At 42.5% G+C, this 22,797-nt stretch overlaps 1 protein-coding gene across 1 annotated transcript; it reads right to left on the bottom strand.

The window, feature by feature from the left end:
- Positions 1 to 8,779: 8,779 nt before the first annotated feature.
- On the bottom strand, positions 8,780 to 18,146 carry SRSF3 (serine and arginine rich splicing factor 3). The gene is made up of 6 exons (XM_025990829.2): positions 17,999 to 18,146; positions 16,099 to 16,306; positions 14,359 to 14,493; positions 12,138 to 12,176; positions 11,793 to 11,879; positions 8,780 to 11,632 (listed from the first exon to the last, which is right to left on the bottom strand). The coding sequence occupies exons 2-6, from the start codon at positions 16,302 to 16,304 to the stop codon at positions 11,605 to 11,607; spliced, it is 495 nt and encodes a 164-aa protein (XP_025846614.1). The 5' UTR covers positions 16,305 to 16,306; positions 17,999 to 18,146; the 3' UTR covers positions 8,780 to 11,604.
- Between the last annotated feature and the right edge of the window lie 4,651 nt (positions 18,147 to 22,797).

Raw genomic sequence — 22,797 nt, 5'->3', positions numbered from 1 at the left:
ATTCGGATCAGCGTAGGGGCAGGGCCTATGGCACAGGTGATAACATAAAATCATCACGCAATTGGGGTTCATGGGGTGATGTCTTTTATCTTTTTTGCATTCTTGAGCATTATAATAGTAGGCTTCAGGAACCAATATGCCTGCATTCCACTTGACCTCCACCTCAATGCACAATTTTAACCATTGAAACAATGCATATTTGTTACCTCAGCCGTTAAAACAGTGTCTGTTTCCCTTAGCAAACAATGGAAATATTTACTGGGAACCCCAAGACTGCCAACTAGAAAAGAAGGCCAGAAAAAAGCAAACACAGAGTATAGAGCACCCTTTAAAGTGAGAGACAGGGGCACCTGGGTGGCTCAGTGGTTGAGCGTCTTTGGCTCAGGTCATGATCCCGAGGTCCTGGGATGGAGTCCGGCATCAGGCTCCCCCCAGCAAGCCTGCTTCTCCCTCTGCCTATGTCTCTGCTTCTCTGTGTCTCTCATGAATAAATAAAATCTTTTTAAAAAATAATAAAGTGAGGGAGCTCAGGACAGCACTTTCGTGCTAGCAGGCCTGAGGACAATGCAAAACGTGGGAAAGCAAAATGGAGGCCTAAAAACCCCACGTAATTGGGTTTTCACAACCCACCCATTCCTGGGACTCTAGGGGCCAAGAATCAGGAGTTTGTCTCCAGTGGGGAATGTTAAGTGCCTCAAGTGGTCCCAAGGGAAATGTGTTGTCAAGGACACAGCTCCCCTCACACATGAGAGTTCGAGCACAGGTATCTGAGAGCCACCTCCGAGGCCCCTCCTGGTCCAGACACACAAGTGCTGGGCTTGGACTCAGAAGCCCATGGAGTTTCAAAAATCAGCTTAACCTTCCTGTATCTTCGTGACCTTGGGGAGAGCACTTCCTTTTTCTGGAATTCAGTTTCCTCATTTGCAAAGTGGGGCCATGATTATCACCTCTCTAAACACAAATGAAGAAACTTCCCACTCCAGGCACACAAAATAAAGAAAAAAAAAACCAACTTATAAAAACCAGAAGCTTTTGGGTTCACTTTTTTTTTGTTGTTTATATGTGTTCTCTAATTTTTCTACCATGGTCATGGGTTACCTTTGAATTAAATGTAATTAAAGAGGACAGAAGAGAGCCGATGTGAAGAAAAATGCTGAGTTTGGCAACTTTCGGAGCCTCTGCACCAGGCACACTTGTTGATGCTTACACGTGGTTACCTCAGCTTTGTCTCAACACGCCTGGAATGGAAGCCCTGTGGCTTCCCCTTCTCAGCTGCAAAGACTGGGTTCCCCACGCAGTCAAAGGTTTGGCCATCATGAGGCCCTGGTGACGCGCCCCAGGAGTGGGTGTTCAAATGTGTGACAGTATTATCAAGGTCAGACCTCCAGCTCTGGGAAAAGCAGAACCTTCTCCCTCTCCTGCAACATGACCACAGAACCTGTGTGAAAAGCCCTCTCCATCAGAGCGACACTCTGGAAACCCACTTCTGGAGCCCTGCTCCCTGTTAAGACCAGATTAAGCAACAGCCTCATGCTCCACCAAAGGTTTCTGCGTGGGAATTTACCGCTAAAATACTTGCTTCTGCATAAAAACACTGCTTGCATATTGTATTCTCCTTCTCTTCAGGACTAACACTGCATTCTCCAAACAAAAATGTTAACTATACTGTGATAAGAAACATCTCCTAAGGGGCGCCTGGGTGGCTCAGGCAGTTTAGTGTCCAACTCTTGATTTCAGCATAAATCATCTCAGGGTCATGGGACCAAGCCCAGTGTCATGCCCCGTCTGCGCAGAGTGTGGAGCCTGCTGAAGATTCTCTCCCTCTGCCCCTCCCCTTCCTCTCTCCCTCTCTAAAAAAAATAAAAAGAAACCCTCTCCTAATAATCATTTAATATGCATGTTTTTCTGAAAAAAAAAAAAAAAAGAGCAAGTTAAATCTCTAAACGTCCAGCCATTTCTAAGCAGACTGCTTCTTTTAAAAGGCAAATACTGAGATCCCCGGTGGTTTGGCGGTTTAGCACCTGCCTTCAGCCCAGGGTGTGATGCTGGAGTCCTGGGATCGAGTCCCACGTCGGGCTCCCAGCATGGAGGCTGCTTCTCCCTCTGCCTGTGTCTTTGCCTCTGTGCCTCTCATAAATAAAATCTTAAAAATAAATAAAAGGCAAATACTGATAAATGGTGTTTTTGAAACCCCAGAAGGCTGCCCACTTGTTCCCCCCGAGCTTCCGAGCCACCACCTGTTGCCAGGGTGTCTGCACCCTGGTAACACAGTGCCCCACCCTTCATGCTGCCCCACCCTGATACTGAAACCAAGGCTGATGGGGCCGTGCTCTGAGCCGCCCAGAGGAACAGAGCCAACAAGGCCTCCGTGGCCCGAAAAACCCTCCCTCAAAGAGCTGGCACCATTCTCACACAGGTGTCTGCCTGTTGCTCCAGACTTCCAATCTGGGGGTGTCTGGCTGGCCCAGTTAGAAGAATGGGTGCTCTTGATCTTGGAGTTGTGGGTTGGAACCCCATGTCGGGTTTAGAGTACTAAATATAAGCTTGGAAAAAAAGGAAAAAAAAAAAAGGGTTCCAATCTGGCCACAGCAAGGGAAGTGATACAAAAGAACAGAGGAGCAGGGGACAGCCGTGGGGCCGGCAGGGGCACAAACCACGGCTGAATCAGATCTGCAGGGACTCCTGGAGCCACATACTGTTTGCTCTCCGTCTGAGGCTTATCTGCCAGGGAGATGGGCTAGCGGCCAGGGCCCTCTTGGGGCAGGAGTTCAACAGCCAGGCTGCGGCACCCTGCCACACAAGACGTCATGACTGGTCACTCGGAGGAGCCCTGGGCCACGTGTCAGGAGGCTGAGTGAGGGAATCGGAGTGACCAGTGCTCCCCCAAACCTTCTCTTGGGGCTCTTCATCTGCAGAGTCAGGCTGTGGGTGCACAAGGAAGCCTCAGCTGTGCTGCAGGAGTCGCGGACGTGTGTTTAAAATATATACATGTTAAACAACTTACTTTTTTAAACATAATAACCCATTCAATAATATGCGTATTAAATCTGGGTTCTTAGGTTATGTTAGTGTAGACCTTCCTATCCTGTCACTTCTGGAACTGCAACATGAGGCATTAAAGAATGTAACCATTTGCATTTACTTCTCTACAAAGAAAATAAGGGAAAAATTGGGTTGAAGGTCAATCTAAGGCTGCATTCATCAAACATTTTTCCTAACTTTATGAGCTATTATTATCTACTAGAAATTAGCTTTTTTATTCATGAGAGACACAGAGGCAGAAGCAGGTTCCCCATGCAGGGAGCCCGATGTGGAACTTGATCCCAGGACCCTGGGGACCAACCACTGAGCCACCCAGGCATCCCTAGAACTTACTTCTTATAGTAATGCCATTTAAATTGTTTTATGTATTTCCTCAGACCTCATCCCCAAAATAGGTTTGGCTAGTTTTCAACTTTGAAAATCACCATCCCTGATAACCTCTAAACTCTCCTCTAGCTGACTTTCCACTAACTTCCCATTCTAAACCCTGAACTGATTCATAGGGTCTTAAACTTGTCAATCCACATACAACCTTGAAACTTCCTCCTTTTGCTTTTATGAATGAGACAGCAGCACCTCCCTCAAGTGAGGAGGTTTAAGGGAGCTGGTGGTAGGTCTATCTAAAAACACTTAGCAAAATGCTGACACACGAGTTCAAAGATGTTAACTATTCTATTATCTTTATTATGGTCAATATTGTTACAGTGGAAGGGACTTTGGAGTCCATGGAGACCTAATTTGTTTTTTAACAAAGATTTGATTTATTCATGAGAGACACAGAGACGCAGAGACATAGGCAGATGGGGAAGCAGGCTCCCTGTAGGGAGCCCGATGTGGGACTCGATCCTAGGGCCCGGGGATCACGACCTGAGCCAAAGGCAGATGCTCAACCACGGAGCCACCCAGATGTCCCAGTGGAGACCTAATTCTAAGCAGTAAATGTGTGACCTCAGGCAAAGAATTTGACCCAGTACTGCCTCCTAGTGGATTTGGGGGGAATTGATGCTTTTATGCCGATCACACCAGCCATGGAACATAACCAGCTTTAGAGTATGGGGACAGGCATACTAGATGTCTGGCACACAAAGGATTGCCCAGATCTGTGGGACTGAGCTAACTGCAGGTATGCAGTATTAAAAGTGCTCCCATAAGGCCCTTATAGAAAGAATGATTAAATAAAGACATTGTCTAGAAATAACTGAATGCCCTGTGTGTTCAAACTGCTCAATTTTTCCTAAGCCATTTATTCCTTCTATCAAAGGATATGTACTATTTAATAGTTATTTCAGTGCCAGGAACTGTTTAGAACACATTTCATGTATTAATTCACTTAAAACCTCATAACCCCACGTGTTAGACACTCATTTACTCCCTTCCTCCGGCTCCATGTCTTCTAATAGGGAAGTTATTTTTGACATCATTGTTCAGGCCCAGCGTATCTGTGAGAACACTGTACTTCCTCTTTCTCCAGTTCAGCAGCCTGTTGTCTTGGCACGTTTTTGCTACTTCAACTAAGGTGACTTCCCCCTCTCACCATATTCAAGTTAAGTCTGATCTATTATCACTTCCTGGCTCTAGTTTTTATCCTGGTATCTACATGTCCCTTCATTCTTAATTCCTGTAGGACAAGTGTGAAATGGCTTCAAGCAGGTTCAAGCATCTGACTTCTTATGGCTTCTAACAGTCATACAGGACACTTTCATACAAAAATACATACTCTATAAAACTGCTTTGCTTTTATTTTTGAATTGGGGGGCACTCTTGCCTGCCTGGCACCAAAAGGAATCAATTTCACTTAAAAGCCATTCCTTGAGTATTTACTGCATCCAAGTGTGAGCCTACCACATTAACATTGCATTACTAGTCTCAAGGTATTAACAGGAAGTGTTTTCTGTTGCTAGCCCTGTTTTACAGATGAGAAAATGAAACCTTAGGGATGATGTAGCTCATCTGAAATCACGAGCTAGAGGCAAGGAAGCCAGGATTAAGACCCTGGCTACTAGCTTCAAGAACCTTGAAGACCTTAACATCACACTGCTCCCTAAAACCAGCCAGCTGTTGCAGCAGTCCTCATATCCATACTGCCAAAAGGATCCTTGTGACCTCAGGCAAATCCACCTTCTCACTTCCACACAGGACCAGGACTAGGGATGCTAAGACCCCTTCCTGTGAACCAACACCTGGCCCTGCAACCTGAGTTACATCATTCTAGTTCAACTTGCCTAGCCTTCTCTGTACTTCGATTTCCCCCTCAATAAAGCAAGATGATCACATTCCCCCTATAACTAACACTAATCATTTTCTTCCTGTCGACTGCTATCCAATCCAAAAAGTTGACCCTGGTTCAGGAACCAGTCTTGGATGACACATGTGAAGAGTACGTAAAAACCTTTCCTTTCATCCACCTACTAAGAATTCATCAAAATCATCTGAGGAAAGGAATGGAGCATTCTTCCAGGTCAATAGACTGCAGCTCCTGGGGGATGAACAGCTTTAATCAGCAAGTCCTGTCAAAACCTAAGTGATCACTCACATATACCTGCTTTGTTTCCCAAGCAACTAACAGGAGTTGCAGGATAGGCTCCTAACTTGAGCCACCTGGTCTTCAAACCAGAAAAGGTGCTCTCATGAGCTTACAACAGCCTTGTCTAGCCACAGAATTCTTCTACAGAACTCCCTGTAAGACCCCATTAAAAAAAAAAAAAAAAAAAAAAAGAATTGTGCATTTTACTCTATTAATAACTCGCTAAAACCCCCACAAAGTTTACTGGTCCTTGTCTAAAATGCCATACTCACCAATGTTGCTCACATTCCTGTGTTAAAATTAGTGATGTTAAGACCAGGAGACTGGAGTAGCCAAAGCATGTTCACAAGGTTAAAAATAAACACAGATACAGAATGTCAACCCATCCACAATAGCACAGTTTTGTCTTCTACTGACAACACTGACCTTTGCCAAGAAATGTCTTACCTTACTGCTGGTGGTACCTGCCTAGATGACAGCATGTACTGTTTAGTATATAGACCTCCAGGTGTGGAAAAATGAAGAAACGGGACATGTGGTTACCATTTCTAGCAGTCAAATACTTGCTCATCACACATACCTAATTTTCTAGAAAAACACTTTAACAAATTCCTCTAAAAAGGCTGGAGATTCTAAGTTCAAGCCCCACGTTGGGTAAAGAACCTACTTTTTTCTTTTTTTTAAAAGATTTTATTTATTCATGAGACACACAGAGAGGCAGACACACAGGCAAAGGGAGATACAGGCTCCCTCCACGGAGCCTGACATGGGACTCAATCCTGGGTCTCCAGATCACAGCACGGCTAACGGTGGCCCTAAACTGCCGAGCCACCCAGGGTTGCCCAGAACCTACTTTAAAAACGAAAATTAAAAATTCTTAACAAAAATTAAAAGGCCCCAAATCCTGATAATCATTTAATGACAACGAAAATAGCATCTTGGATGGGGTTGAGAAAGCTGAAGCATAGTAAACAGAAAACAAGGCTTTTGGAGTCCAGGCTGGCCTGGGTTATGAATACACTACTTGTTTTAGTAGGATGTGTCTGCCCTAACAGTGTTTATTCACCTCTCAAGTGGTTAAACATCACATAAGAAAAAAGGCCCTGCAATGTTTGGCAGAGTGGTGCTCAAAGACAACTTCCTTTCCTAACCACTCCAACTGTCTTCACTGAAGCTTTCAGCACTCCAAAAGGCAGCTTCTGTCAAAGCTTCAGTTCTAGCCTCCAATGATCAGCGTCCATCGACTTCTCACAAAAGAGAAGGCTTCTCCTCCTAAGCTCACTCCTGGGAGCCAGTTTCACATCAGATAGACAGTTCTATACCACTGCCAACTCAAGTCCAAGCAAGACTGCCAGCCCAGCCAAATTTCTTGTCCCCTTCAAACAGCTAGGAACCCAAGAGCCAGGTGTTAGTGCCATCTGGTACATTCATCTTCTGGGAGTCCTGCCAGGGCTAATGCCAGACAAGTTATCCCACACCTACTTATTTGGTGTACAACTGAAGTTAAAAAAAAAAAATCCCAACTGCAACCACTCCCAATTCTTGAGGAATCCTTCATAGCTTTACCTCCAAGCCCTTATAGTGTGGTGACACACTCAACTGCTCTCTCAACTTCTCTAATTACAGTACTTTGTAAAACAATTTTATGAAGGGCACTTGTGTGGCTCAGGGTTGAGTGACAGATTTCAGGTGGAGTCCACATCTTGGGGTCCGGCTCTGTGCTGTGTGAAATCAGATTCTCCCTCTGCCCCTATTAGCTTGGTCTAAATCATAAATAATTTTTGAGTGAGCACACAGCTGGGGGGGGGGGGGGGGGGCGGGAGGCAGAGGGAGAAGCAGATCCCAGCTGAGCAGGGAGCCTGCGGTGGGGCTGGATCCCAAGACCTGGAGATAACTTGGCCAGAGGCAGGTCCAAGAATCTTTCTGATGGGATGTAAAGCCCTACATCTAACACCACTTAAATAACCCTAACCTAAAATGGATGGAACATGAAGAAAGTAGTGAGGTTTAGGTTTCAATGTCCTGAACTTCAACTCAAAATATTACATTTTCTAGATACCAAGCTGGTGATGTGCATCCCTGTACCTCATTCCACTAAGTCCGTGTGTCATGAACTACCCATGTGAGAAAGTGACAAATGACAGATTAACATTCCAACTTACTTAAATGCTTATTTGTAAAGCCCACTCAGTGAAACTTAATATGGTTTTTTACTTAAACTATAAAGAAATTCTGGTGGCAGAGAGCCAGCTGGAGTAAGAGTTACCAGGTGCTTAAAAGAAATTAGAATTAGTTTTGAAAATTCTTTCAAGAACTTTTAAAAAGCTGTTTTTAACTTAGTTTCTTATAGTAATCGTTTCCATTCCCTTTTTGAAATGATCAATACAAATAGTTAACACCCAAAAAAAGGGTAGCATTAAGCAACTTTCCCCTTTGGCTTTGCAGTTTTGGGGCAGGTTCAGTAAAAATCACCCCCTAAAGGACCCTAACTAGCCCCATATGAAATGTGAATTGAGATACATAACGTAAAAACAAAGGTGCCATTTCCAAGTGAATAGAACTTGTAAAGCAGGGAAAATCAGGTGCACCTGGCTGGCTCAGTGGGTAGAGCATGCCAGCGGACTCCAGGTTGAGAGGCCTCACGTTGGGTGTAGAGATTACTTAAATATTAAATAGAAAGCAGGGAATGTCACACATACAGATTTTTCTGGAAAGCTCAAATTTTGCTCTGTAAATAAATATTCTCCATATCTGGCCCTTTCCAAATGACTAGGAAAGTAACAATGTTTCCAGAAAGTTTCACTTCAAGACTAAATACATACCTGTTAACTACTCAATGTTTAGTTTTTCTTCTATTTTCTGTGACCTACATAAAGTTCTAGTGCTACATACATGTATTTCATGTTATTCTGGGAAATGTTTTGGCTGTTGTCATGTGTTCTAAATAACCTGAAGGAAATAGAATACTAAATGAATCTTAATATTATCCTGATTTTCTGCAATCCCAATAAAGCAAAAAACGAAAATCAACCAGTTATATTAGGTTTATCAAAAGAAATTTTCAATTATCTCCTCAGAACCTCACAAGTGTGCTGCATAGCTGAATTCCTTTGAATTATTCCAAAGAATCTTTAGCATAAGATGAAGAACATTTGTGTGGGCATAGAAAACTGATTAACACTACCAGATTGATAGAAATATACTCCAACCCAGTTTTTCTTCAGCTACTTTAATTATAAAAATCTTCCACGTTCTCAAGAAAAAAACCCAGAAGGCAACAGTCTAGTACAAAAATACATAACTGGAAGACATTACCATCAACTAGATCTGACAACTAAATCATGTTCAAGACTGAAAATAAAAGCAAATTAAAACAAAGTACTAAACCAGTGGTCTTATTTAATCAGGGATGTTTATCACCTAGAACTCTTCCAAAGAACTTCAAAGAACAGTGCTTGATAACTTTTTTTTTTAAGGTACACAGGCCTGGAATCAGGCTGTGTATATTTTGAAAAACTTTTTGATCAATACCATTCCTGATCAAGAAGCACTGTACTAATATGAACCATATTAACTCTATAATAAGGATTCAGGACTTCCCATCCAGATATGGCCTAGTCTAAAAGGGGAGATGCTATCTACTGAACTGTGAAAGTATATAAACAGTAGATAATTTTCCCTAATTTATCTTAACCTTTCTGCTTAAGACACGAAGGTCAGAAGTAACCCACAATGAAGTGAGAACCAGAGAATTACTCTGGAAAAGCACAGAAACTGTAATCCGGTTTTCTTAAAATTATCAGCCAGCATTAATAGTGACCTCTAGTGAACACCTGTAGTCACTACACTACAGGTTTTTGACTGACCTTTCAGTATTCTGCTCAACTCAGAGATCCAGGGACAGGTGGCTAATGAAACAAATTTAGAAACTGCAGTAGCCACAACTTTTAATAGCCACAAACTAAATGTGCAGTGCAAGATTTTAGTAGTTTCTAGCTTTCTTTTTTTTACAAGCCATAAAAATCTGCTAGGGCTTCTGGTTACTAAAGTGATTATAAATTTGGCATGTAATTCAGAATAACTCCCTGAGGTCAACTTTATCTTAAATTCTACATAAAGCCACATTATACCCATAACCTACTAATCTTTTTACAGAAACCCTTTCAACTTAAAGACTCTGCAAGTTGTATACTGGCAGAAACACTCATATGAATGTCCATTTATAAGAACAGTAGGATTATGTATATAGCATATTACTCCCATGACCTCTTAGCCTTGTTCTGAACAAGAATAGTTTTAGGCTATGAGAGAACACCAAAAAGCAAAAAGGCCCAAAAAGCCAGAGCTCCCAGGACATCAACAGTCTTTAAATAAATTTGTCTTCTCAAAGGCTCACTCATATTGAACCTGATAATTCTACTTTGTGACACCAATGACTCTCCTTTGTTGGTATCTGCATGAAAGGTTAAGAAGGACCACTGGAAATAATTTCTTTAGGACCTACACCTTAGAAATCTTTATAGACTGAACTCAATGCAATGACTTATCTTTCATATTAAAGAAACTTAGTACAGCATAATCCAAAACTACCTTTAAGTAGCAACATTTAAGGAAACTAAGCCACAAGACTGTTGCATTATGATTTAATCTAATTGCACAAGAATTTGAAATTACAACTCCTCTGGATTTCTAAGAGGAAGGTTATGCATGCCTCCATGTTCAATTCTGCACTGTTACATTTGAACCATATAGTGAATTTTACATCATGATGGATCAATTTAGAATTCCCATGCAACACCTCAAATTATATAAAATGGAAGCAATTTTTAAAGCTTTGTGGAAAAGTCTCATGCTAATGATAAAAGTTTTTAATGGGTCACTTTCAGTTATAATGTACCAGGGTTGCTCTACTTTAAAAATGTTGGTCACAGAGTATCATGGTCTTTGAACTGGCTCCTACTCCTAAAATATGGTTAAGTATGAATAGTCACTTAGGTGACAACCAAAAATTCCCTTCAGCCTCAATTGTGTTTCTTCTAAGATCTGTGTAACCAACTGATTTCCGTGGGACAAGAACTATGGTAATAGTGGGTTTGACTATTACACAATTATGCTAATATTTTATTAATTCAAAAGCACTTTACAAGAAAATATAAGTATGGCTTCCAATAGGAATGTTATACCTGGACTTGATACCAAGCTCACAGATTTTAGTTTTGCAAGGAAAAATAGGCTTTCAGGTTAAACAACAATTTGTAACCAAAACTTTAATCCCAAGGATTTTCACAAACATATTACAAATGACAGCATGAAAAAAATCTTGCACAGTAACTCAAAGTTCAGCTCTACAATGTACCCTTAAACTGGCAGGACACTGGTATCTTGAGTAGTTTCAAATCACCAAATAGAGAATGTTACAAAGAGCTGTGTGTTCACATACAGCAATCACATAAGAAACTTATGACCTAAAAAGCAAAGGTAAACTAACTTTCTTGAAACTTCCAATTCTACACCAACTGGACGCCTGCCCAGTATGAAAACTAGTTTTTCTTTAAACCTCTAATCTAGCTTAACAGTGCAGCTTAAATTTTTAGCTGCTGGCTTGTGCTCATACCAGCTTTTAAAGACTGCTTCTTCCAACTCCAGCTGCAGAATATAGCCCAGCTATGTGAGAGACTCTTCTTTCAATTTCTGCCGGCTTTGTTTTCACAATATTAAATGTCAAGCTTTAGCTGGGCAGAGTTAGAGGTTTATTATCAGTCAATGTAAGACTGAACTTCAAAACAAATTCAATTTTGCTTAAGGGAACATTGTAAAGTAACAATTCTTGGTATTACATGCCTCATATGATCCATTCAAATCATAGAGAAATACATCTTTATGTGTCACTGTTCCAAGAGACAAACAAATGTGAACAGCTAAAACATCTTAAAAATGCACCAAGCTTATGAAGTCTCAAACAAAACTTGAATTTTCTGTACATACTCCTGTCAAATGAAGTTATTTCCTGTACACCACTCCTCTTGTAATCTGGTCTTCTACTTCCTTTCATTTGACCTAGATCGGCTAAAAAAAAAAAAAAGGAAAGTTTCATACATAACTCAGTAATACAACTGTATCAGACTTTTATGTTTTTGAAAAATAATAAAAATAATCAAAATGGTTTAAGATAACCAATTCCTGTTTTTAATAGTTTATAAACAGTCTAAGTCACTCAAGGTCTTACCTACGAGACCTAGAGAAGGATCGGGACGGCTTGTGATTTCTCTCCCGGGACAGTGATCTCTCTCTCCTCCTATCTCTAGAAAGGGACCTAAAACCAGAAGAAAAATAGGACCCACTTAGAATTATACACAACAAACATCTCTAAAGAACTCTTCAAAAACTAAAAGTTGGCTCATTCCTACAACACTGGCTCACTCTGTAGACCACTTGATTCATTACTAAAGTTGAAGTTTTTTTTTTTTTTTACCACTAACCACGCCATTTAGAAAACAGTTTAAGAACAGGAAATGCTGCCACTTCTGAGAACACGGCCAAAAAAAAAAAAAAAAAAAAAGGAGCTATTTACCTGCTCCGGCTGCGGGAGAAGCTTCTCCGTCTTGGAGATCTAAAAGCAGAAACAGGAAAATTAGGCTAATTGTCAATTAGTATTTATGGCGTGAGGCATTTCCCAACTTTTCAATCTCACTGTTGGGCCCAGTGAACGTGCCGAAGAACTGGCACCCATCGTCCAAAAAAAACAAAACAAAACAAAATTAAAAAAAAAAAACAAACAGGAAAAAAAACAGAAAAGAAAAAAGGCACAGAAGGATTAAGGAACCAAAAGCTCAAGTGAAAAGCAGGTATTCCAACCATGGACTCACTTTAACAAAGAATGCTTCACAGCAGATCTGTCCAATGCAAAACTTCATGTCAAACTAACTTCACTACCCAAACACCACACCAAAATATAGTCCCACAAGTAGTTCCAAAAACAGTACCATAACCAGTATTTGGAACCCATGCAAACCTATAAGTCCATGACAAGACTTAGGTACCAGGTGGATAGTGTAATTTTGTGAAAACGCGCTAGGTGTAAATACTGATGCCATTAAGTGCTACATTAGAACTGCATTTGTGATCGTCACATTTAAGAGTGTGTTTAGGCTCATAAAAATTACCTTAGCTTGGCCCACTTTACCCCCAAAATTTAAATTTTGAAAACTGTTAGTAAAACCATTTAAAGGTGATAGGATTCAACAAATTTTTGCTAGAAAGGAAAGCTAAATCTGTTAGAGTTATTAAAATTTTTAGTTTGGCATCTCACACATGCAAATAAGTTTCACTTGAAGGTCTAGTTACATTATGAGTTCCCTATCACCCTTAAAAGTTTTATTCAAGCAATATATATGTACGTTACCATTCAATTATGCACAGCCAGCCTTTGATCCAGAAAAAAGAATTACTTTAAGCCGCTTACTCCTTATTTTAACCAGCAGTAAACTGTATAAGCAGGAAAAACTTACTAGTTTTGGGTTTCAACAAGCTAGAAATGGTGAGGTGAGGCTGCCGGACTGACGGCCAGGAAGAATTTGCTGAAAAGGTTTTGCCAGATGTTGCGTTGGATTTAGTTGGTTGGCGAAGGGGGTGTTGTGGATTTTTCCTGCTTTTTTGTTAGCCGAAGGCTGCTGCTGTAGTTGTTGTGAAGACATTTGGTAAATAAACAGCTGAGCTGATTGGCCAGGAATGTGTGGGCGGTCGAGGTGGCTGCTGCCGATTTGGTTAAGGTTGGAGAGAAGGCTGAGAGAAAACAGCATGCTCGGGAACCAAAGGGCGGTGCAACCTGACGACTGGCCATGCCTGGGTCATGTGAAACGACACCAGCCAAGCTGAATGGGGCGCGCTGGTCACATGACGCTGAAAGGGCTAGTTGACTGGCTAATGCAGACTCAGAGGGTGGTGAGAAGAGACATGATGGTGACTCTGTAACGGGGTTCATTTTTATTAATAGATGGACCAAAAAGCACAAAAAAAAAATGAAAAACAAGCCATCAGTACAACCATCTATTTAGCTAACAAATACTCTTTATTATGATGGGCAACAGTGTGTTGTTTTGTTTTTCAAAATAGCAAAAGGGGCAAGATTTTGAACTCCTATCTCCTAGAAGGACTTCACTCACCTGTAAGAGGTAAATTCAGTCCTTATAGAAACTATTTTGGAGGTTTGAGGAGATGTGGAGTTAGCATCCAGACAATACTGCCTGGTCCAAGAATGATGCCATTTTCAATTACAAAAAAACTGAAATCTCTCCTATTTGGGTTTGAAGAACAGATGACTGGGATTACTTCTGTAGCCCCCTTTATCGGTCAGTGACTTTAGTTTCAGAATGATTTCTACTTTACCAGTTGTAACATTACAACAGCTGCCTGCTTGATAAATACTACAATCGTGCTAATAGTAGAAAACACATTTTTGTGAAGAGCTAGTTGAATGTAATGTTTGTCATTATGGAGTCAAGAAATGGAAAAAGGCCTAATTGAAGTATAAGGGAAGACTTGGAAAGATGCAACTAGAAGATGAACTAGAAGATAGATCCAAGATAGAAGTTACTGACTACCAACATGAACAGTGACCTAAAGACAAAAGCCAACACTCAGCACAACTCACATACCCCAAACTACACCCAGCAAATGTTTCGTAAAAATCTCCAATCTTCAAAGTTTAAAACCCACCAACAAACTTTAAGAGAAATACCTGCTCCCATTAGCTACTCCATTAGACCAATACCTCTAAGCACGCTCTCAAGTACCTGCGCCGAGGTGGAGGACTCCTTCTCCGATAATCATCTCGAGGGCGACGACCCCAAGAAGGAGGTGGGCCACGATTTCGACTTCTCTTTTCACCATTGGAGAGTTCCACTCTTACTCGGCAGCCACACAGTGTTCTAAGAATAAAAGAAATATTAAACTTAAAAGAGCCAGACTAAGAAATGTGTATTAAAGCAAAAAGTGTTTCTACTTATAGCATCTTTGCAAAGTACACATCTGAATGTCTATAAAATCCTAACAGCAAAACAAGTATTCCTAATAAAGAAAAACTTCTTTACATTTTAATGCTTTGTTAGTCTTTTTTAATTTTTATTTATTTATGATAGTCACACACAGAGAGAGAGGGAGGGAGAGACATAGGCAGAGGGAGAAGCAAGCTCCATGCACCGGGAGCCCGACATGGGATTCGATCCCGGGTCTCCAGGATCGCGCCCTGGGCCAAAGGCAGGCGCCAAACCGCTGCGCCACCCAGGGATCCCGCTTTGTTAGTCTTAATCAGAATTCAGTGTTGTCAACATTTCAAGTGTGAAAACCCCTGGACTCCAAGAACTAGCTCATCTGTATATCCTGCTGGGACTTCGTGATCCCACCACTTTTTTATTGATCTTAAACTGTATTTGCTTGTCTTTCTCCTCTCGCCACAACCCCTCTCTCCAAGCAACAGCAGGGAACCAAAGCATTATGGCCATTTTACATCACCATCTCCTTTCAACGGCCACAATAATTGACAGGAAACTACAGCTGAGAATAGTTGGAAAAGTTCTCCCTCACCTCTTCATTGTTACACATCTGTTTAGATAAACCACTATTATTTGGACAGTGATTGGAAAAAGGTGGGAGTCCTGGAAAAATGGGTCTCTATGATCTGCCCTGCCTGGATAAATGACCTTTCATACAATTTTAAAGCCAACCCTAAACCCCTTAACTTTTTGGATCTTAAAGATTAAGATCCACCATATCCCTTGGTCTCATGAAATCCAATGTTTTTCAAAAACCAGGAAGAAGGGGGATAAGGGCAGGAACCTGGTTCCTCTAAGAGCTACTCATCAGCCAGTAATAGGACACAAAATGAAATAGCTACATATTCCACACTTCCTAAGTATTTCAAACACATTTATTAAAGAAGTTATAATAAACCCCAATGTAACCATCCACCTACAACCGTCAGTTTGTGGCCATTTTAAAAAAGATTTTATTTATTTATTTATTTATTTATTTATTTATTTATTTATTTATTTATTTATTTATTTATTTATTTATTTATTTATTATTTATTCATGAGACACAGACAGAGAGAGAAGCAGGCTCCCTGCAGGGAGCCTGATGTGGGACTTGATCCTGGGTCTCCTTTATCAGGCCCTGGGCTGGAGGTGGCGCTAAACCGCTGAGCCACCCGGCTGCCAAGTTTGTGGTCATTATTATTTGAATATCTGATTTCCAGTGGTTTCAGAGAAAATTCAAAAGGACACCATGTGGAAAGTATAGATTAAAATGCTTTAATCACATTTTGGATACAAAAACCCACCCACCAAAAATTGACCATTAAACCTCACTGGTCACCTGAATAAAACTTGTGCTTTTTCATTACAGCAAAGACTTATGTCTCTAACAACAAACTTCAGACAGGCAAGCACCCATCTAAAAGCCACAAATCCTAAGAACTTTATACATTAAAAACACAAGCCACATTATTTATCAGTATAAATTAGTCATCAAATTACCTCCCATCTAGCTCTCGGACAGCATCCGCTGCATCTCGGGGATCTTCAAATTCAACAAAAGCAAAGCCGGGAGGGTTTCTAGCAACCCACACACTTCGGAGTGGTCCATAATAGCCAAAAGCTCGTTCCAATTCAGTCTTGTTACCATTGTTTCCAAGATTACCTACATAAACCTTGCAGTCCAATGGACAGGAATCACGATGCATTTCTGTAACATAAAAATAGCCCAAACATTAATCATTTATGCCAATAATCTACGCAGTGAAATATAGATCCTTAAGAAATAATGATGAAACAAGTACTACCCTCAAACCACCCATTTCTCTAATCTACACTGATATCCACAAATTACATCAAGGAAAAAAAAAATGCCTCCCTGAAAAGCTAAGGGAGGGGAGACACTCTGGGACCATTTACTATGATCTGGGCACTGAATTAGGGACTTTATCTAGTACTACAATTAATCTCAAAAAAAAAAAAAAAATCACTTAGAAAAGTAAGGTAACTTGCTCAGAAGCAAATCCTGGAGACACAAGAAACAAAGGAGAATGCTCAAAACCAGAAAGTTGTTAAGGCAGAGTCGCTTGGGAAGTGGTACTAATAGGTCTCCATAAGCAAAAACTTAACTTTTTGCTCAAGCAGGCAAATATTAGGTTTTTTTTTTTTTTTTTTTTTAGAAAAATGTACCTCACCGCAGCACTATTCTCAGTAGCGAAATGAAAAACTGGACAAGCAAAATATACTACCCATACAATGGAATATTATTCAGAATAAAGTGCTGATAAATGCTTCAAACATGAGTACTGAAACATTCTAGATTAGCACTCATATCAATAATCTACCTATATGAAATATCCGACAGGTAAACCCAAAGACAGAGTATTGGTTCCCAGGGGAGAGCAGGGGAAATGGGGAACAGCCGCCTAACGGGTACAGGTCTCCACAGGACAGGGAGTAACAAAAATGTTTTGGAACTAGACAGGATGGTTACATAGCACTGGGAATGTACTAAATACCACGGAGTCGCACTCTTTACTAAAGGAAACTCCTGTTCATTTCACGGGGGATGGGAGTGGGGTTCTTAGTGCACGTATTTACTGCACTTCGGGGGCTTAATTCGATAATCTTAAAGTCGGATGATCTAATCAACTTGTAGACCAATTTCAATCCCAATGAACAGCCAATCCAGTAACTCGGCTGAAGGGCTCCTCATAAACAGCACGTTCTTCTCACTCAGGGCTTACTCAACTAAAATAATCTAGTCTCGACACATCCTATCGGCATGACCCCACCCTGTACTCAGAAGTTCTGAGGCCAAATCATCGCGGGAGATAGGTTTTTTAAAAACTTAGCCGTAAGCAGTTTCAGAGTTAACTACCAACGGGAAGCTGCTACAAGAACAATGCTACTCAAGGAAGATCCTTCGGTTAAAAAAAAAAATCGATGCGTAAAAACTTAAAATCAGATTAAAATACAGACGACTACAAAAACCACGTAATATGAATCGAAAGGTCCGATCTCGATCAATGACTGAAAAAATAATTTCTGAAGCTTTCAAAGAAACCGTGGGAGGGGTGGGGGGAGGGCGGTAAAAAGGCGCCATAAATTGAAAGGCCGCGGCCCGGAGTACAATTCGGCAAGAGGCTTCCCCCCCTCAATTTTCGGGTAATCCCACTTCTCAATTCACCCCCCGACCCGGAAAAATTATTAACACCTCCACTTCGAGGCCGAGATACGTTCTCTCAGGGGCCAAGGGCCCCCGCCACCGCCCCATGCTGAACGTCACAAAATGGCGGCGGCGTCTCTTTGTCTCAATCTGGCGCCGCCATTGGGCCCGGTGCCACCGCGCGACTCTGAAATGCCATTTCCCCCTACACTCCTTCAGTCGCCAGTCGCTTACCGAGATCTTGGGTTAGAAAGCGGACGCTCAAATCCACAAACTTTCGGATGGGGCTTCCCGCTTCCCGCTCCCCTCCCGCCCGGCTCCCGCAGATGCTCTCGCTGACCTGGCGTCCACGAAATGGCGGACCACCGCCTTCTCCTCGCCTGTATTTATACGCTACGCCGAAGTCACATGATTGAATGGGCTCGTCCAATGAGAAGCGGAGGAGGTCGTGACGTTGCGGCTACAAACGCAACGAGAATCGCGGTCGCTGGGAGCGCGCTCAGGTGGTGCAGCTCGCGCGGCGGCGACGCACGTCGTGGCGCTCCGGCCTCCCCGGCCCGCGGCCCGGGTCTTCCTCGGGTGTCCGTTCACGCGGGGCTGACTTCCGAGTTACCCTCAGTCGCCTCCCCCTCGTCTCTTTCATATTACACTGTCGTCCCTCCCAAACACGATACGGCCCTTTTGCTCCAAATGAGGTTTAGATAGTAGCTGAATTCATGAATTACTTCATCCCGGAAAACGGTTAGACTGGAGCTAAGACCCTCGCGCTTAGGGACGGTGCCCAGAGTGTCTCCCAAGGTCACCGAGCGGCGTGTGACCAGGCTGCCACCGCTGCTCGTCCACGTCCCGTACTGTGGAAAAGCCCGATCCTGTGAGCTCGGCCTACCCCGGCTGCTTTCCCGCCTCTCGCCCAAGCCTCGGGATGTGGCCCAGAAGGGCGGCGTCCTTAGCTCGGACTCAACATGTCGAATAGAAACTCAAAGGTGAATGAGACTGGTCAGGCTATCTGGACGCTCACCTTTATTTGTTTACTTTTTAAAGATTTTATTTATTCATGAGAGGCGCGCGCGCGCGCGCACACACACACACACACACACACAGGCAGAGACACAGGCAGAGGAGGAAGCAGGCTCCATGCAGGGAGCCGGATGTGGGACTCCATCCCGGGACCCCGGGGTCACGCCCTGAGCTGAAGGCAGAGGCTCAACCGCTGAGCCACCCAGGTGCCCCCTGCACACCCACCTTTAGCAAATAACAGTAAAAGGAACTTCCTGAAGAATTAGTTTAAATCCTGGGCCCCCCCCAACAAAATGCCTGGAAGCGCACCTCCAGCCTTTCTCATCCACCCGGCTGCTGCGGTTGGTGCCTTGAGGAGTGGGGGGAGCTCGGGTCCTTAGACCACTCACCCCTTCCTTTGTTTTGCACTTCCCCCTGGGAACAAGGATAATTAACTACCGGGAGGGAAGTCGCCCAGCCGGGCTCGGGGTAAACGGTGAAGATCTCCCTCTCGGCAACACAGTTAAGCTGGGAAGTTTTGTGTCCTGAAACCTACTCCCCCATCCTCTTTCAGTGCTGTCTGACGTATTGCTAAAATTTTCGCCTCTCAACAAAAATTAAAATAATAATAATACCTTGTATTTTCAGTCACAAGGTGAAAGATATGCCATTGATTTACGTAATGCTCCCAGATATTTTCTTTTGAAACCTTATCTCCTAGTGTGGCTCTAAAAGATTTATCTGTGTGTGTGTGTGTGGGGGGGGGGGGGTGAATAAAAAGGTGTAATCGCTCTGAGCGTCAGTTTTTTCACTGGAAAATAGGAATTTCATAAGACTGGGAAAAAGGGGGACGCCTGGGTGGCTCAGCAGTTGGGCACCTGCCTTCGGCCCAGGGCGCGACCCTGGAGTCCCGAGTCGAGTCCGGATGGAGTCCCGGATCGAGTGCCACGTCGGGCTCCCTCCCTGAAGTCCGCTTCTCCCTCTGCCTGTGTCTCTGCCTCTCTGTCTCTCATGAATAAATAAATAAGATCTAAAAAAAAAAAAAAAAAGACAAAGAAAGAGAGGGAATGGGAACTATAGTTCTTGAGCCAAGATCTGTGCTGGCTTTACCTGGAGTTTTTTCCCCAGGTGAGGGGGGATTTTAGCAAACGCTTTCTCAAGTTTTTTTTTTTTTTTTTCTTCTGTAAATGTGTTTCTCTTCTGGCTCATGTATATTGCCTTGTTTTGATCCCCTCCTCTGTGTAAGCTTTTCTCTTCTTTTAAATTTTATTTTCTGGGGCTCCTGGGTGCCTCAGTTGGTTAAGTGTCTGCCTTAGGCTGGGTCATGATCCCAGGGTCCAGGGATTTAAAGATTTTATTTATTTATTATTTATTCATGAGAGAGAGGCAGAGACATAGGCAGAAGGAGAAGCAGGGTGGAGCTCCTCACAGGGAGCTGGATGCAGGACTTGATGCGGGACTTGATGTGGGACTTGATCCAGGTCCCCAGGATCAGGCCCTGAGCCCAAGGCAGCCGCTCAACAACCGAGCCCAGGGGGCATCTCCCCAGTCTGGCTTCCTGCTCTGGGAGAGCCGCCTTCTCTCTCTCCTTGTGCTGCTCGCCCTGCTTGTGCTGTCAATTAAGTAAATAATTTTTTTTTAATAATAAAAATAAATAAATTTTATCTTCTTCTGTCAAAGCAGAGGCTTTGAAGTCAGACAATCCTGGATTTGGACCACCACAGACCCTCTACTTAATACTAAAGTGTCTTGGGATCCCTGGGTGGCGCAGCGGTTTGGCGCCTGCCTTTGGCCCAGGGCGTGATCCTGGAGACCCGGGATCGAATCCCACGTCGGGCTCCCGGTGCATGGAGCCTGCTTCTCCCTCTGCCCGTGTCTCTGCCTCTCTCTCTCTCTCTGTGACTATCATAAATAAATAAAGATTTTAAAAAAAAAAATACTAAAGTGTCTTGAGAAAAATTTCTTAAACTGTCTCAGAATTATTTTCTTCTGTAAAATGGGATAATAATACTAGCCTTGCAGGGTCATTATGTGTTGTCTCCTCCCACAGGAACTTCAGCTTTTCTCTATGGTGGTCACTCCTGCCTCCTTGGGGCCTAGAAACAAACCTGGCATACAGCACGGAAACATATTTGTTTAATTATTTAATGACTTAAAAAAAAGTATGTATGTAAATCACCTCACAATCTCTATTCAAAAAATGCTGCTTTCAAAGAGAATCCTATTCTTCCCCACCATTTTTCCTGTTTTTTAGTTTGTATGTATAACGTTAATTCATAGCATGCCTCTTTCAATGGGGCACTCTTAATCCCTTCAAGTATATTCCAGAATACATTTTGAACCTCCTATGGCCATCCACACATACTTTCCATCTTCTGGTAATAGCATGCAAAATGAATTATCCATTTAAATTATGGATTATTTTAATGTTGCTTTAAATTTATTCAACCACCAACCACTCTTGTCTAGACCCTAGAATGACGGGAAGCTTCAAAAGACCATATCAGTATTTCTTGGTAGAGACAGGGAATGGGGAATCCTGTGTTGTAGTAAACATCTCTTGATTTCCTTTGAAGAACTACCTTTCTCATAGTAGACCATGGTATTGATTCAGGTGTGGCTGATTTAATTAAATCATTCCAATTCTTAGCACCCCCTGCACCCCAATTAGTTCAGGAACGGATGAACAATCTAATCAGACCATTCAGCTGCTAATGATAACCCTGCTACTAGGTCAACCAGAGGTGTGCTCCTTTCCTCTGACTGGTGGGTTTGTGAGCCAGGACAACCAACCTGTTTCCAGGACGGAAGACGCAGCCTGCAGTGGATCCAATTTAAAGGAAGGGAGAGAACTGAAAGACAGGGAATAAAGAGCCCTGGAACTCTTATTTAAGAAGCCCTGAACCCAGTTCCACTTCTGGAATTCCCTAACATACATTCCCTAATGCTTCACCCAATTTGCCTAAGCCACTGGAGTTTTGTTTTGTTTTGTTTTTTTCTTGTCACTTGCAAACAGAAAGATTCCAAATACGGAAATGACTAACAGACTTCTCAGTATCTCAAGTTGAGAATCAAGGCACTGAGTTTTCTTCTGATTCTGAAATTCACTCCTTACTAATTCATTACTTTTTTTTTTTTTTTTAGGAAAAACATTACTGATGGCCAGGCATTAATATCTGAGTTTTTGTTTTGTTTTGTTTTGGGTTTTTTGGGGGTGTTTTTTTGTTGTGCAGGCATTAATATCTATGTATAAGAATGGATACTTTTTTAAAAATATTTTTTAAGATTTTATTTATTTATTCATGAGAGACACACACACACACACACACAGAGGCAGAGACACAGACAGAGGGAGAAGCAGGCCCCATGCAGGGAGCCTGATGTGGGACTCGATCCTGGGTCTCCAGGATCACACCCTGGGCCAAAGGTGGCACTAAACCACTGAGCCACCAGAGCTGCCCTAAGAATGGATACTTTAGGGGCACCTGGTAGCTCAGTGGTTGAGCATCTGCCTTTGGCTCAGGTAGTGATCCTGGGGTCCTAGGATCAAGTTCTGGATCAGGCTCCCCACAGGGAGCCTGCTTCTCCCTCTGCCTATGTCTCTGCCTCTCTCTGTGTCTCTCATGAACAAATAAATAAAATCTTAAAAAAAATGTATACTTTAAATATTATGATTGACTTCCAGTATAAAGGAAAATCATCAGAGCATGGGACATAACAATAGTTCATTAGCTACTTGGTTCAGTGACTGTCCTGGCAGGACTAGCAGATGGCACATCCAACAAAGAGTTAACTGAAGAGATAATTATTTACAGGGCTAAGGAAACCCACTTGGGAAGAGGTTACTCCCAGTGGCAGCTCTTAGATCCAACGAAGCAAGGAAGGGAGCAGAATTACAAGAAGCAGCCAGATGCTATGGCTGTGAATAGAGGCCACTATGGCCTTAGGTAGAGGAAGTGTAGCAGCCCAATTTGTGGGGGAGCTGGGAGGAGAGGACAGATGGTTAGAAGTGGAGTAACTGGACTAGTCTCTTCCCA

This window comes from Vulpes vulpes, chromosome 1 (assembly GCF_048418805.1).
Source record: "Vulpes vulpes isolate BD-2025 chromosome 1, VulVul3, whole genome shotgun sequence".
In the NCBI taxonomy this organism is placed as follows: domain Eukaryota; kingdom Metazoa; phylum Chordata; class Mammalia; order Carnivora; family Canidae; genus Vulpes; species Vulpes vulpes.
The sequence above is the reverse complement of the archived record's forward strand: the minus strand, read 5'-3'. Positions and strand labels throughout refer to the sequence as shown.

What these genes read in the sequence shown, in the direction of transcription:
- SRSF3 (XM_025990829.2), bottom strand. Translation starts at nt 16,304, where the DNA reads ATGCATCGTGATTCCTGTCCATTGGACTGCAAGGTTTATGTAGGTAAT. An exon ending in GTCCGAGAGCTAGATGGGAG is followed by an intron (nt 14,494 to 16,098) that starts GTAATTTGATGA and finishes TTTTATTCTTAG; the next exon opens with AACACTGTGTGGCTGCCGAG. An exon ending in TCCTTCTCTAGGTCTCGTAG is followed by an intron (nt 11,633 to 11,792) that starts GTAAGACCTTGA and finishes TTTTTTTTTTAG; the next exon opens with CCGATCTAGGTCAAATGAAA.